The 17153-nt window shown below is 34.3% G+C and overlaps 1 protein-coding gene across 8 annotated transcripts in view; it reads left to right on the top strand.

Annotated features, from left to right (window-relative positions):
• The window catches only part of MCTP1 (multiple C2 and transmembrane domain containing 1), a gene marked incomplete at its 5' end in the record, with an annotated part of 531499 nt that overhangs the window by 298661 nt on the left and 215685 nt on the right, over positions 1 to 17153 (top strand). For all 8 annotated transcript variants that reach the window (XM_081287709.1, XM_081287710.1, XM_081287711.1 and 5 more), the window contains 2 exons: positions 8669 to 8748; positions 11734 to 11845. In XM_081287709.1, coding sequence (XP_081143835.1) covers positions 8669 to 8748; positions 11734 to 11845 — 192 coding nt within the window. The remainder of the gene's footprint in view (positions 1 to 8668; positions 8749 to 11733; positions 11846 to 17153) is intronic.

Consider the following 17153-nt stretch of genomic DNA (forward strand, 5'->3'; position numbering starts at 1 on the left):
ACACAGAGGATGAAGAAGAATTTTTGAAGCCAAGAAGGCTGTAGAAGAAATTTTATTCCTGAGGGGGTGGTCAGAAGAGATGAGTGAGAGCAGCTGTAGTCATGAAGGAAATGGTGGAGAGGAAAGCATGTGTTAATATGGAAGCAACAGGCTGTTGGATTGCATTAATATTGCTGAAGAGAGAAATCATGACAGGGAAGACATTTGTTTTCAATTACTTCTGTGGTGGATCTATCTTCCTTTAATGGAATTAGTTCATTAAAAAACAAAACAAGTGGCTGGAGCGGGGGCTCAATGGTAACACACTTGCCTGGTATGTGTGAGGCACTGGGTTCGATTCTCAGCACCATGTATAAGTAAATAAAAATAAATATCTATCAACAACTAAAAAATATTTTGAAAAACAAACAAACAAATAAAACAATCTGTGGCTCTCCAGTCTACACAAGGCTACACATGAACTTCCCAAAATTATGTTAGATATTGGCTGGGTCCTTTTGCTATTTATTCTCTTGTGCTAAAGAATGAATATTCACCTATGTAGAAATTCAATCGTCATGTGCATATTTTAAGAGGAACATTTAACTAGGCTTGAAACAAACAGAGAAGAATCTGAAGCACACAGAAAAGAATGTTAGGAAAATATGTTGTTTTCAGAGAGCAGTAACACACATGTGTGTGCATTCACACACACACACACACACACACACACACACACACACACACACACAGTAGGTGGAGACAGTGACAATGCATGCAGGCTGATAGTCCTGGTTAATGACACACACACTATAAGAAGGTGAGAATAAGAATCCATGGATTGTTTTATAGCTTTGTTCTTTAACCATTTTTGAGCATTCATTATACAAGATTATTATCCACAATTTAACTTCTACCATACAGAAGTAGGTACATAGTAATTTATAAAAGATTTGTCAATTTTGTTACATTTCTGTGTAAGAAAAAAATGATTAATTTAGAGAGAAATTTCACTGGCTCCTTAAATATTAATACAAGCATAAAAGTGCAGTTTTTTGATACTCTGTACTTTTTAAAATGCTTTCACATTTTTCTGTTGTTTTTCACTTTCTGTAAAATGCATAGGGCTTCTTTTGAGGAAAATCTCTTAGCTTTAATTTTTCCTTTTTTGTGTTAGCCACTTTTTGCCTAACCTCAGACACTATAATTTCATTAACATTACATCATTTTCATTATCTCTACACAACCCTGTGTGATTGATTTCCTTGATTCTAATATGAAGTCTACTTTTTCTCTGATGAATGATTAATCTTGCCTGAAAGATTTCTTAGGAATTGATTCTTTAGTGTTTGGTAATATGAAATGCATTTGTGAAGTAGTTGGTTAGAAAATATTAAGTCTGCAATCCTCCCATCTGTAGCTTAAGAAAAAGAAATACCTGTATATCCTTTAATCTCGTCTCTATCAATGTAAAAATTACTAAGGAAAACAAAATTTAGTTCTGAGCCATGGTTATAAATCATATTAAAGTTATAGTGCTTGTATCATTTCCAGTAAAAAAAATTTCAGAAAATATTGAAACTGTCATATTTTGTCATACTATGCACAAAATAATCTGTTTATTTTTTATCTGAAATTCACATAGCTTTTAATTTTAGTGAAAAGAGAATATTCCTTCAGTTCTGAATGCCTTCACATTAACGGCAGGTAAGAAGAAAGCTTGAGGAATGGGCTATAAAAATATTATAATAAGGTAGCAGTGGAAGCTGAGTTAAAATGCAATACATGCAATACTTAAGGGAAATAAGACTGCAGGAACCATCTCTGTGTGCACACTGACACTCCTGCTCACAGCACAAACAGCAGGATAAATACTCACCCATTTTTGTTTAATTTAATTCAAATCCTCTATGTCTTTCCACTGACACTACTATTCAAGGCTTACAGTAAATACCCAGAATTACAGTAGAAGAGTACAAGTAATATTAAGGAGAAAATGTTTATGACACTGTGGCTAATGTTCAGCCAAATCACATGTTTTAGCTTTTCATTGCTGTGACCAAAATACCTGACAAGAGCAACTTAGAGGGGGAAAGATTTTGGATGGCAGTTTCAAAGGTATAGTCCATGGTACACTGGCTCCAAAGCAGAAACATCAGGTGGAAGAGTGTGGTAAAGGGTGTGGTGGAGGAAAGTTGTTCAACTCATGGCAGCTGGAAAACAGAGAGAGGGAGGAAGGGGCTGGGAAGAAGATACATTCTTCCAGGGTATGCCCCAGTGAACCACATCCTCTAATTTGGTCCCATCTCCAGTTGTCCATGCATCCATCAGTGGATTAATCCACTAAAGAGGTCCAGCCCTCATGATTTAATCAATTTCTAAAAAAAGCACCTCATGATTTAATCAATTTCTAAAAGCACCACCTCTAAATATATGAGACTTTGGAGGACATTCTACATCCGTACCATAACACACTCCTTCATATTTATCCAAAAGAAGTTGGACATGTTAGAGATACATGCACATCCATGTTTATTTTAGCACAACTCACAATAGTACATTATGAAACCAAATGAGGTGTCTATCAATGGAAGAATGGAATAAAGAAAATATGGTACACAATTGAAGAATGAAATTATGACATTTGAAGGAAAATGGATGGAACCCAATTTTGAACAAAATAAGTCAGACTCAGAAGAATGTTGCATGTTTTCTTTCAGAAGTAGAAGCTAGAAGGAAAAATTAACAAAATGAAAGATTCCATGAAATTAGAAGGAAGATCATTAGGATAGAGAAAAGAGATCAGGAAGAAGGCAATGAGGAGCATGGAGGAAGCATCAGGGAGTGAAATCGATCAAATTATGTTTTTATGTATGTACAAATATGCTACATTGAAACCCCACAGTTATGTAAAATTAATATGCACCAATTAAAGAGTAAAAAAAATAAACACACAATATCACACACTAATGATTCTCAGCCATGCCATATTATTAGAATTATCCATAAAGTTTTTAAAACTCTAGATTCCCAGCTCTACCCCCAAAGGTTCCAGTTTATTACCTCTGAGGTAGAAGTCAAGCCTCTGTATTTTAAAAACAATTCAGTAGGTTATTTTTATGTACAGCTAGGGTAGGGAAATACTTTTCTAGACATGTGAATGGAAACAACTGAATATTTGGAATGGAAATACGTTTATAGCATAAACCAGACAGAACACAGTCAAACAATTATTCCATAGTAAGAAAATGTTTGTATTGTCTGAAATTCTTATCTGGCATGGTTCGGAAGTATTTCCTAAATTTATGAATAAAGAATCTCAACTATTTTATAGTCCTGCCTCCCCAAAGTCACTAACAAACCAAACCAAAAGCTTAACTGTTTGTGATAGGCAAAGGACGCTATGAGTCTTGGGAAGTGTGGAATCTACAGGCACATCTTCATCATAGTAAATAGCCATCATTGTTAAGCAGCACACTAAATGCAAGCTAACATTAGCTCATGTTGGCCTCACATAACCCTATAATTGTTCTTATCCACACTTTACAGGTGAACCTGATTAAAAAAATAATAATAATAACGGTCTGCTTAAGTCCACCCAGCAATTGAGCAACATAGCTTATGTTTTGCAGTAATAATGATTAATTACAGTGACCACAGTTAGATTTTGTTCAGGTTTATTTGCTAATTTTACAATGTAACTTCTATGAATTTTATAGTTTATTATTTTATAGTGTGATGTTTATTTTGAAACTGGGTATGAAAATGAGTCATAGACACAGTTGATGAGTAGAATTTTTTATCTTGGATCCTATTAAATAGTCTTATGGGATGGGTTAGAACTTTAAAGAAGCTTTAATTTGATTAGAAATGTTAATAAACCAACTCTTAAGATGTTTTCAGATGATTTTGAAATTGAATAAACTAAAACTTCTCTGAAGTCATAATTACCTATGAACATTTTGAACTAAAAAAATTCCCAATCGTATTGAAGCCAGTGAGTCAAGTTTCCATATTGTTATCCAAAAGCATTTTACTGACACATTTCCCCAGACAATTTTTTTGATAGATAATTGACTCAAGATGCTAAATAAATTATTTGTAATAATATATTTATTATTTAAATATGTTTGACAATGAACAAGCATATTATCAGACCAAAGTAACTTCTACTTAATGTTATTTGATATTTCAACTCAGAGTAGAGGTTCCATGAAAGCAAGGATCTTGTGTAAATCATTTATGTTTGAATTTCCAGTGCTTTTCCCAGAGTGGGTACCCAAGTTTAATTTGTTGAATTTAAACATGCTCTGCTTCTGAAAGTCAATACAATAAGATTTTAGAATCTGGTCTCTTCCTGGATTTGGGGAAAATACCAAACTTTTCCACCTTCAGATTCTTTTATTCAAAAAAATAGAAACAGTACCTTGTTAACTAGGTTGTAAAAGAATTAATTTTTTAGATCCATATAATGTATTTTAAACAGTGACAACTTACATTAACTGTTGAATAAATATTAATAAACATTAACTCTATTCCTTGTTATTGCAGTAGGAATACCTTTTCTTTCCTATTTTGTCTCTTCTATGTTCATTATTTCTGAAGATCAAATGCTGGAGAACAATGCTCCCTCTGACAAATAGCTTATAAAACTTGGAACCAAGTAGCACTGCTAAAGATTTTACTAATGAATAGATTCTAGTGTTTCCATTCCTTCCCATGTTTATGTCTTTACTGATTAATGAGAATTGAGAACTAAAGTAAATATCTACCATTAGGAGAGGAGGAAACATTCTCACCAGGAGAATAACTTGGATGTTGAATCACCCCCTTGGGCTGTCTATACTAATTTCACTGGATTCACAGCTTTCTGCTTTATATGTGTGAATATATTCCAGGTGTTCTCAATAATTATATGCTATGTATTTTGTTCCCAAGATTTCAAGTCTGAGGATGATATGATTAGAAGAGATTGCACAAGAAGTTTCTCTAATGTTTTGGTGAAATTTTATGTCATAAAATACACTATTGCAATCACCTGCAAATATCAAGCTGCCGGTTGCCTAAGAACTGCAGTGTGTGCATGTGATAGGCCACTGAATGAATGACTAAAGCTCACAAATGTAATTGATCAAGGAGGATATTTATTACAGAAGTGCTGAGCTTTCTACAATAAATGTACCTCTGAAAGGTTGTATGCAAATCGAACAACTTCAAATTGAATAATATAAAAGGCATTGGGAAAGCTTATTACTTAAATGAATTCCCTTGTGACTTTTCCAATCTAAGAATTCTTTTTGTAGTATAATATATTAATCTTTTTGTTTAAAAATCAAGTTTTATATATTCAGATTTTTTAAAAATTGAAGTATACCTGCACTAGAGGAAAAAAACTAACTGATTCAGGGCTACTATACCTGTTTTTTCTACATGGAGCATTAAAACTATTGTGTAAGAATTGAATATGGAAGTTTTGGGATATTGATTCTCCCAGACTCATGGATTCTCACATCCTGGAGAGTCCAGTGGCCTGGGTCATCTAGTTGAAAGCAGACTTATCTTGGCTACCCTGCCGTCCCAATGGTACAGAATAGAAGACACAGTAACCAATCCGCAAAACTACAACTATCTTATATTTGATAAAGGGGCTAAAAGCATGCAATGGAGGAAGGATAGCATCTTCAACAAATGGTGCTGGGAAAACTGGAAATCCACTTGCATCAAAATGAAACTGAATCCCTTTCTCTCGCCATGCACAAAAGTTAACTCAAAATGGATCAAGGAGCTCGATATTAAATCAGAGACACGGCGTCTGATAGAAGAAAAAGTCGGCTATGATCTACATACTGTGGGGTCAGGCTCCAAATTCCTCAATAGGACACCCATAGCGCAAGAGTTAACAACCAGAATCAACAAATGGGACTTACTCAAACTAAAAAGTTTTCTCTCAACAAAAGAAGCAATAAGAGAGATAAACAGGGAGCCTACATCCTGGGAACAAATCTTTACCCCACACACTTCAGATAGAGCCCTAATATCCAGAGTATACAAAGAACTCAAAAAATTAGATAATAAGATAACAAATAACCCAATCAACAAATGGGCCAAGGACCTGAACAGACACTTCTCAGAGGAGGACATACAATCAATCAACAAGTACATGAAAAAATGCTCAACATCGCTAGCAGTCAGAGAAATGCAAATCAAAACCACCCTAAGATACCATCTCACTCCAGTAAGATTGGCAGCCATTAAGAAGTCCAACAACAACAAGTGCTGGCGTGGATGCGGGGAAATGGGTACACTTGTTCATTGTTGGTGGGACTGCAAAATGGTGCAGCCAATTTGGAAAGCAGTATGGAGATTTCTTGGAAAGCTGGGAATGGAACCACCATTTGACCCAGCTATTCCCCTTCTCCGTCTATTCCCTAAAGACCTAACAAGAGCATGCTACAGGGACACTGCAGCACATAGCAGCACAATTCACGATAGCAAGATTGTGGAACCAACCTAGAAGCCCTTCAACAGATGAATGGATTAAAAAATGTGGCATTTATACACAATGGAATATTACTCTGCATTAAGAAATGACAAAATCATAGAATTTGGAGGGAAATGGATGGCATTAGAGCAGATTATGCTAAGTGAAGCTAGCCAATCCTTAAAAAACAAATGCCAAATGTCTTCTTTGATATAAGGGGAGTAACCAAGGACAGGGTAGAAACGAAGAGCTTGAGAAGAAGATTAACATTAAACAGGGATGATAGGCGGGAGGGAAAGGGAGAGTTAAGGGAAATTGCATGGAATTGGAAGGTGAGCCTCAGGGTTATACACAATTACATATAAGAGGAAAGGAGGAGTAGGAGAAAAATTATATAAGTGGAAGAAACGATTTATAGTAGAGGGGATGGAGAGAGAGAAGGGGAGAGGAGGGGAGGGGAGGGGAGGGGGGACAGTGGAGAATGGGATAGACAGCAGAATACATCAGTCACTAGAAAGGCAATTTGTAAATCAATGGAAATGTAACTGATGTGACACAGCAATCTGTATACGGGGTAAAAATGGGAGTTCATAACCCACTTGAATCAATCTGTGAAATATGGTATATTAAGAACTATGTAATGTTTTGAACAACCAACAATAAAATAATTAAAAAAAAAGAAAGCAGACTTATCTGTTTATGCTTATTTATCCCAGTGCTCAAAACAAATATTTTCTATTTGAATAGATTGTGAAACCAACTTCCTCTAGTAGCATTTTCTCTATCTTAAAAGCTTTCCCTATTCTCCATTGCTAGTCTTTCTTTTCACCCCATTGTTTTCCTTAAACCATTTATCAAAATTTATGATTACATATCACTTATACATTTTCTTGTTTAACATCCATCTCCCTCAACTAAGGTGTAAGCATCCATGATATCATTTTTGCTCACCGTGGTCTTTTCAATTCCTAGCACATAGCAAGTACTTAGTAAATATTGGCTGAGGGAATAAATTAATGAGAAAACTAATAAATGCTTGGGAATTAGCCAGTTCCCATTTACCCAGAATCCTTTGGAAATAGTCCAAACTGACCTAGCCTTGAGCTTTCCCTCCAACCTTCTTAAACTTTCCATACCTCTCAATTTTCTTCAACTCCATTGGCTTCTTGTTGACATTTAGACACTTCAGTCCTCCTCCTGGGCTTGCTGTTCCTCTGGCTGGAGTGTTCTTCCTCATACCACTATGGCATCGTTCTTCCCATTATTCAGATCTGTACATAAATACACCTTCTCTGAAAGGCTTTCCTGGACTCCCTATCTAAAATATCAGACCCCAATCACACCCCTTAAAGGTTTTTTTTTCTTTTTCTTTTTCTTTTTTTTTGTCATTATAGTACCCATAATGTGTCTATTTAACTATAATATCTGTAATGTATCTATTTAACTATTTGTTGACTGTCTTAACTCCTATATAGGTCAAAGAGGTCAGGGACATTGTCTGTCCTCCAATAGTATGAATGAAAACCATGTGAGACACAGAGAAAATATTGAATAGAGAATACAGACAGAGAAATGTGTTCTTTCTTTCCTTTTTCTTATATTGTTATTAACATTAGTATTATCCCCCAGCAATTGCTTTTACCAATAAAATCTTAGTTTGATTTAACCTTAATATATTTTTACCAAGTACTTTAATCATGTTATCTGGATTTTTATGATTTGTGTATTTAAAATGGTATTGTTCTATAACATCACAGAATTTATCTTCAATGGCCTAAAACATATGAGGAGTTTGGAATCATGTTTTCATCACACAGAGCCCAACATGGAAGACCTGCCTGTTGAGTTTTCATACTAACTCACTTTTGTTCCAGTAATGCCAATATCATTTCTGTAATATAAGGAAAAATATTATAAGTCTGTGTTTCTCACAATTTAAATGTTTTCTATACTTCATTTAATTTTATCACATCTTTCCTAAAGTTATAATTGATGTAAAATGAATATTAAGTAAAAATATGTATTTTCCTTTAAATGTTTTATGAGACCCTAATATTCCAAAGTACAAAAACAAATAAATTTTGAAAAGCAAATACCATGAAATTTAATTGTTTTTGATGACATAGACAACCAGTACTTTCAATCAAGATGGTTTCATTTATGGCTTATACTGGAATTATTTGTGAAAATGTTTCCTTGCCTTCTTAGGTATTTGACTATGATTTTGGACTACAGGATGACTTTATGGGCTCAGCTTTTCTGGATCTCACACAATTGGATTTAAACAGGTAACTTTTAACTGTTTCAATATCACTCTACCTTATGCAGCTGGACCTGTGAAATAGAAAATGCCAGCCAATCTATGTTCTGGGTACTGTTCTGTCATCTACAGCTATGAGTCTTCAGGCTAACAACCCTTTCTAAAGTATCCCTTTCTCACCTCCCCAGCCTCATTCAACGACTATTCAACAAAAAAATTCCTGGACACCTGTTCTGACTGTAGTACTATGCTAAGCACGAGAATCTAGAGCCAGAAGATATACTCTTCAGTCTCACAGTGCTTATACGGTTCTAGTGAGATGAAGAAGATTATAAATGTTGATCCTAATAGAAAATAAAATGTGTACTTTGCTTCAAAAGCAGCAACTCTCATCACCTGAATCTAGGTAGAACCTGATTTTGCCATCACTGGTTACCATCACCAGGTTGCTTTCACTAGGTTACTAAGAAGTACTCCTCCACTTGAATCAAATGTATGAAAGATGATATGTCATGAGTTATGTAATGTTTTGAACAACCAATAAAAAAAATCTTTTAAAAGTCTTATTGAACAGACAAGGCACAAGGCTGCTGCTGGTGGATTTTCTCGTAATTAACAACTGCTTTATCCATTTTAACAAGGCCCCCAAATTGGCAAATTATAGTTTTTAATTTCTTATCTGTTCTTAATTATATAAAGTCTAAATCAATTTACAATTAAAAAAAGAAGTACTCCTAAAATAGAGACAGATTGATTATATTCATTCAGTTACATTATCATTTTTGATTAATTATAAAGTTATATTATTATTACTAATATTAATCATTCCATGCACCTAAAACAATGGGCATCATAGTTTTCAAAATGCATTTCAGCATAGAAACTAAGAATTGATTATATCTTAGAAGGAAAAAAAAACAAATTTAAAACAGTGCTGAAATGGGTTACAAAGGAGCTGTTGAAATCTTCTTTGAAGTTTATAAGGAGAAGGAATTCCTGTTTTGAATGATCACATGACATCCTGTGATAGGGATAGTGGAAAGCAGAGATGCAGATTCATGGGCCAGATCATTTTCTTATCCTATAAATGTAGACGAGTAGAGAAACATGCATGAGAAATCCCACTTGTGTATTATAGTGAGCAAGGTTTGAACACAGGGATAGCTTATTGGTCTTCCAATGGTCATTTTTGTCTCAGGTAAAAAGAACAGCCTTTACTGTATTTCTGACATGTTCTCCATCCCAACCCAAAGGGCTAGCACTGGCTTGACATAAGGATAGAACTTAAGTGACTACTGGCTTTGCACCTTTGTAGGATGCATGCTCAGTGGTCATATATGTGGTCCATGATGATGAACACAGCTCAAACTAGTATGGACTGTGCTGTTCCTTTACAAAGACTGCAATTACTTTCTCTGTAGACCTCTGCAAAAGGATATGCAAATGACTAGAAACTTAATCCCAAAACATACATTTCTCTTGTTCTCTATTAAAGATAAATCATTGGTGAGAAATAATTTTAAATAGGAAAATATAAGATAATTAAGAAAATTAAGAGATTATATATAAGCATCTGGTGTGGATTTTGATACATTACTTACTTTATGTAATTAGTTAATAATTCCCTTCCCTTAAAACCATGTACACATCAAATTAATACTTTATAAACTCATATATTTTAGTATACCATTTAAATTTTTGTATAAATTAGTGGAATTTAAGTATAGAAAAGTGGATTATAATAATAGGCACATAGGTAATTATGCTACTATATTATGTATTAGTGTATCTCTTTGAAGAAAAATAATAAGCATCATAAAGCAATTGCAAATGTTCTGAAATCTTTATCATGTAATCATAAAACATAATAAAATTTCTGTTGTTATATGTACTCATTATAGGAGAAGGAATAAAATCAAATTGTTACATCATATATGTTTATATAGTATACATATATATACATACACACATATATACTAATGCTTAATAGATATTTTTAAAATAAAAAAACAAATTGTTAGTATAAAACCATAATGATTAGTTATAGCTAAGTTAGCATTGGAGCAATTTGCATCACAACTACTATAACATATGTATAGTATTATTCTGACAGGTTGTTTATGGTTCAGTTAAAATCTCTGACACCAAAAAATTGTTCACGTTTTTCATACTATCATTCTTTGACTTGATAAATAAAGGATCATGTGAAAATGCCTAGTATTATAATCTTGGCATTGACAATTAGCTGTGGTTTTCACTCCTGATTGTATGAGAAAGTTATCTGCAGAGTTTCACAAGTATATCAATTTTCAAGCCCCACCTCTGATACATAAAACCAGAATCCACAAGGGTAGAATTCAGGAATATTCACTTTTTAAAAGCTTCCTAGTTGATTCTGATATGTAGTCAGAATTGAACATTCTTACTTGGACCAGCCTTCCACAACAAGCCCTCTCCCCAGCACTAGAATTCTGTACCAAAAATTAAGCTCCATGAAGACAGTGAGCTGATCTTGGGTTTTGACCACTGGTTTTTACTCAAAAACTAGCAGTGTGTGTCATTTAATGTATTTAGCGTGCACTTTATGAACAAAATGTATACTGAATGACTGAGCAAGCAAGGATACATTCCCTGCTGGCCCACATTTCAAGATTCTTTTGTTCCAAAATTCTTTTGTTCTGTACTGTTTCACAGAAACTTAGGTTTATGGTAGGCACTAAACGCTATATGTTCAACATTGAAATATGCAACAAGATGTTACCTATGAATTGTCAGCAACCTTTTAGAACCCCACGAAGGGCAGAAATTTATCCAGTGAATTCAAGTCTATCAATTGATTTCATTTATTGGATAAGTTAATATATTGGTAATATTCTAATGATAGCAAATATTGTACCAAGAAGTAAATGAAGACAATAATTGCTTTTATTTTAATAATAGTAAATTATTAATACAATATTTTTGTCTTATTTATTTAGTGACTATTCAAAAATCTAAATATTTTATATCACAGGCCCACAGATGTGACCCTAACTCTGAAAGATCCCCACTATCCTGACCATGATCTTGGAATCATTTTACTCTCAGTCATCCTTACCCCTAAAGAAGGAGAATCCAGGGATGTGGTAAGTTCCCCCACCCCCTAGTAAGAGCTCTTTCCTTGCTCTCACTTGTTCGAATGATGTAAGCCTTCTTTGGATCCAGAGGTAATAATAAAGAGAAGCTGCATATGAAAATCTGGCCTGTTCTTTGTTTCTGTGAGTATCCAGGGGATTGCTAGTCCATGCTTATTGTGTCTTTTTAACTCAAATTTCCTGTCCCATGCTCCAGATCAGAACCTCTTGTTGTAAACAAGGAACAGATTTGCATCATTTTTTATAATTTTATTTCTCAATTTCACATGTGTTATATTGTAGACAAATATTAGTGTTTATTCGGGGAATACATTTACAAGTGAATTGAAGATTTGGAATTCCACACTGAGGTATCCAGACCCTGCTATTTTGACTGTATTGTCAGGTGTATCATAACAAAGAAAATGAGGTGAAATTATAACAGAGTTTCTGCTTTCTGGTATTTGTTGACTGAATGATAAGTGAGTACTTTCCATCTTCTCTATGGGCTTCCATATTGATATGACTCATTTTTCAGCTCTAGCTGCCTACTTCCTTGCACACCATGCTGCTATGAGAAACTAACAAGGATTGCAGAGGAGCCAATTACTCCCACACTGTTGAAGTAACATGAAACAATATCAGGTTTGACCCACATCAGTATGCTTGCCAGTGCACTTTCTGCCACCACTTACCAGAGATTATTTATTAGATCAAATGTGCATTCATGTACCTGGGAACTACTCTGCTTGTAACACATTTTTGTAGTAGACATAATTTTTAGGTGAGTTCAAATACTCCATTTTATAAATATGGCTGTCTTAAAATAATGCACTATTAAAGGTAGTAATATGGTCTGCGGAAAAATTATTATTGACATTTTTATCAAGTCTGTAGGTAAAAACAGTGAATTTCAACCTCAAATTAAGAACTGTTTTAAATTCATTGAAAAATTCACCCCTTCAATAATTACTTCTTTCAATTCTTCTTTAAAAGTTAAACAATGAGCTCATAAATTCCTATAGGTATGTAATATTTTTCTAAAAATAGGTTAAATGTCTATAGTCACCAATGATATTTTTTGTTTGCTTTTACAACAAGTATTACTAAATACCACCTATTGTAAGAACTTAGGTTTGTATGTGTGCAGATGCACTCATGTGCAGATGGAAGGGTGGGTTAGGAAAAGAACATTCAGAAATGGAAGCCCATGATCTTAGAAGTAACCAGTCTGGGAGACATTATTTCACCCAGCACAAGTCAGTAAGTACATCCTAGCTGGCTAAATCCACATATAGAAATAAATTATAAATGTTTACTTTGTGCTTTATTTGAATAATCCTGCTATTCACCAAGAACCTACTGTAAGTCAGTTGTATGCTAGATGCTGAGGATACAGTAGATCTTGGTTCAGTGGAAAACTCAGGACTCAAATCATCACAAAAGGAAATGTAAAATAACCACCTGTTAAGTGCCACAAAGGAGGTACATGTTTCTGAAAGACCAACAAGGAAATTTTGTTCCAGTCAGTGTACAGGGATTCTCTAAGGAAGATAAATAGAAACTGAAGTATGAAGTGTAAATAGTATTTAATAAGGTTTAAAAAGAAAACACAAGAAGTATTTCAAGCAAAGGAAACAACATATGCAAAGGCTCTGTGGCTAGAGAAACCAGTCTATATTACAAGAATTGAAAAATTACTGAAGGAGAACCAAAAAGCATGGTCAGTCATGGTGCATAATGACACTGGAGGGGAGGGAGAAGCCCCAATTGTGGAAAGCTCATTGGTCATGTTAAGGTTTGTGGTCTTTTCCCAAAGAGTAATGAGGAGCCATCAAAAGTTCTGGATAAAGGAAATGACACAATCATATTTTCCTGTTGAAAATATCTTTGTACTTGCATTGTAGAAAACAGATCAAAAGGGTAAGAATGGATGCTTGTAGACTAATGAGGAGGCTATTGCAAAAATCCAGGTAAAAGATGACAGAGGTTTACATTAGAACTGTCAGAGGCAGAGATGGAAGGAAATTGGCAAGTTTACTGGTAGGAGATAAAAATCAACAAACTTGATGACAGTATATTTCTGCATTGAGGTTCTTTGTTATGTTAATGAAGGATAGACAGCACTTCACAAACAAAAGTAGTGAGGTGCCTGAGGTTCTGTGTATCCCTAAACCATCCAAATTTGCAATATTATTGAAGATTGGAAAAATACAGCAGCTATAATGCTTATTTGCGTGATTTGATGATGGATAGTCTACTCAATTTTTACATTAAAGGTATCTTTATTAAATATTCTAACATCAAATTGAGAGTTTGAGTTATCAAATTGGTAGGGAAAAAAATCTTAATGGTGAAGCTACTGAGTTTACTTAAATTACACAGATAAATGTGTCAAAACAGGAAAAACAGTTCTCAACATTATTTTCTTTTTAACAATCCTTGCAAAAACACTTCAATCTCCATAGATGCTCAAACTTATCTTTATCTTATTCTAATTAGAATAAAATCATTTAAAACCATTAGAGCACCCAGGAGCTTCTTATCAATGAGCTTTCAAACATGAATACAGAAGAAAACAGGTGGGTTATATGAAACAGTTGTATATCAAAAGCCTGGTTTTATTCACCTTATTTTCTTCTTTTTTCCATTCTCCTTCTTATCTCTCTCCAGCCACATCCTTAACACAAAGTTGTCCTCCTAAAGGCCCTGTGCCATTTTCTTGACTAAATCCCATTGCTACCCCAGATGTTTCTGAAAGAAATCCTTTACTGACAGATATTTTTCATTAACTGCCCCACTTCATGTCCTCCCCCTTCAGAGTCTCAGAGAGCAATGGATTTATTCTGCTGTGTGAACTGGGAAATGATGTCTTCTTCCCTCCCATGCCATTACTGATTCTCTTCTGGCTTCTTTCTTTCTCATCAGAGAAGCAAGTGACTTAGCCAGGACTCAGCAATGGTTGCAATCCATACCAGAACCAGCTTCTGGCTGGGGCCATACTCACACTGCCCAGCCTGACCTCAGTCACACCTCAGGAGGCAAGGAGAAAGATGACCAGTGAGGCTATCCTGGCTCCCCCTCATGGGTTTAATCCATAGATAGGGCAGGGTTTTGTCTGCAGAGAAGCAAGCTGCGACAGGAAAGGGGAAGAAGGATAAAAGATCCTCACAGAAAATTCTGCTAAGATTCAATATCCTAGCTAGTCTAATATCCTAGATTTGAGTCTGGGTTTCTAAGTGTTTGCCATCCATACATTATGAAAATTTTCAACAAATACATATAAATTTGTTCTGTTGTCATTGTTTTTGTTTATTTGGTCTAAGTAGAGGTTCTACAGCCACTTTTTTAAATGCTCTCAAACTAGTTATTACATCCATCAACACTAGTTATTAAGTTTTAAAACTCTGCACAAGGACCCCATATGTGTAGGCATCTATTGAAAAATAAACTATGATCCAATACTATTCCATCATAAGAAAGGATGAAAATCTATTGTTTGTAGCAGTATGGATGGAACTGGAGGCCATATGTTGATTAAAATAAGCCAGACACAGGGTTGGGGTTGTAGCTCAGGGGTAGAGCACTTGCCTAGCACAGGTGAGGCACTGGGTTTGATCCTCAGCACCACAAAAAAATATAAATAAATAAAAGAAAATAAAGAAAATAAAGGTATTGTGTCCATCTACAAATAAAAAAATGTATTTTAAAAAATAAGCCAGACACAAAGAAGATAAATACAGCATGATTTCACTCTAATATAGGACCTAAAAAAGTTGATATCAAAGAATTTGAGAAAAGAACGTGGTTGCCAGAGGATGAGACAAAGCGGGGGAGAGAGATGGAGAAAGGTTAATCAGTGGGTACTTAGTTACAGTTCAATAGGAGCAGGAAGTTCTGGTGTGTTCTTGCACAGAGGGGTGACTATAGATGACAATAATCTACTGCATATTTTTTAAAAGATGCAAGAAAGAATTTTGATTATTTTAGCCATCAATAAATGGCAAGTGTTTGAAGAAATAGGTAAGCTGATCCTGATCTGAACATTAAACATTTGTGTGTATGTGTTTAGAAACATCTTATGGGACCCATAAGTATGACAACTTTTAAGTGTCAATTCAAAAAACAAAACAAAAGGGAAAAATCCAGTTACTGCTCATTTACTAGGCATTGTGCCAGATTCTGGAACTCCCCCTCCTCCTGCTAATTGTTCAATGACCTGTGACTGCTTCTCTAATTAAACTGAAATTCCTGATCAACTTTAAGGCTTTCTGACAAAAAGCATAACTTCTGCACTTGTAACTTGTGTCTCAGCCACACAAACTTCTTCAATGTCACTTGTCCTTCCTAAAATATGCCTACACTTCAACTCACCCCTATCTTCTATCCTATCATCTTGGGGAGGGGATATATATAAAATTATTACATATAATACTTCTTATGATAACTTCTATCAAAATATATCAAGCTTTCTGTACCATGTTGTTCATTGGGTTGCAGATGTATCTCTACAAGAATCAAAGGGATACTTCAAAGGACCAGGGGATAGTATTTAAAGTATTTTTATCTTATTTCAATATACACACCCTTCGGATTGTCACAAATTATATTAAATTATGATTCAGTAGTTATTTAATTTTCTCTTGTAAGTTCTTAAAATCGTTAACATATTAAATGATAATCTGATTAAAATCAAGATATATGGCTCTTCCCAAGAGAAAAGAAATGATTAGAAATGATGACAGTGAATTGTAAATACATCACTGTTTTTTTCTTAATTTTGTAATATGTCTAATATTAGCTAACTATGTTTTTCTGGGATAAGTTTGAAATTTCTTGGTTAAAGAAAATCAGAGATCCAATTTGTCTTCAAATTAAATTATCTTATGCCTTAAATATATAATGTACTGCTTCGATGAAAAAGGCATATTGAACTTTTACAAATTATCCATGAACAAATCTTATTTAGATAAATTCAATCTCAAAATGCACCAAATCAGAAATCAGAATGCTTCACAATGCCATTTAATATGAATGATATACAGAGAAGAAATACAGGATGAGTTTGCATTGACCCTCATATAGCAACATTGTAAGAAGAGTTCTGTTCTCTTAGATTATTAGCTCAGAAATTATTTTAGGCTTTTGAAACTGAATAGTTCAATTCAAAAAACACATATTGGGATTGGGGTTGTAGCTCAGCACTCATCTACCACATGTGAGGCACTGGATTCAATCCTCAGCACCACATTAAAATAAATAAATAAAATAAAGGTATTGTGTCCACCTACAACTAAAAAAAACTTTTTTAAAACTAAAA

The sequence above is a fragment of the Spermophilus citellus genome, assembly GCF_964194105.1.
Source record: "Spermophilus citellus genome assembly, chromosome: 1".
Taxonomy (NCBI): Eukaryota; Metazoa; Chordata; class Mammalia; order Rodentia; family Sciuridae; genus Spermophilus; species Spermophilus citellus.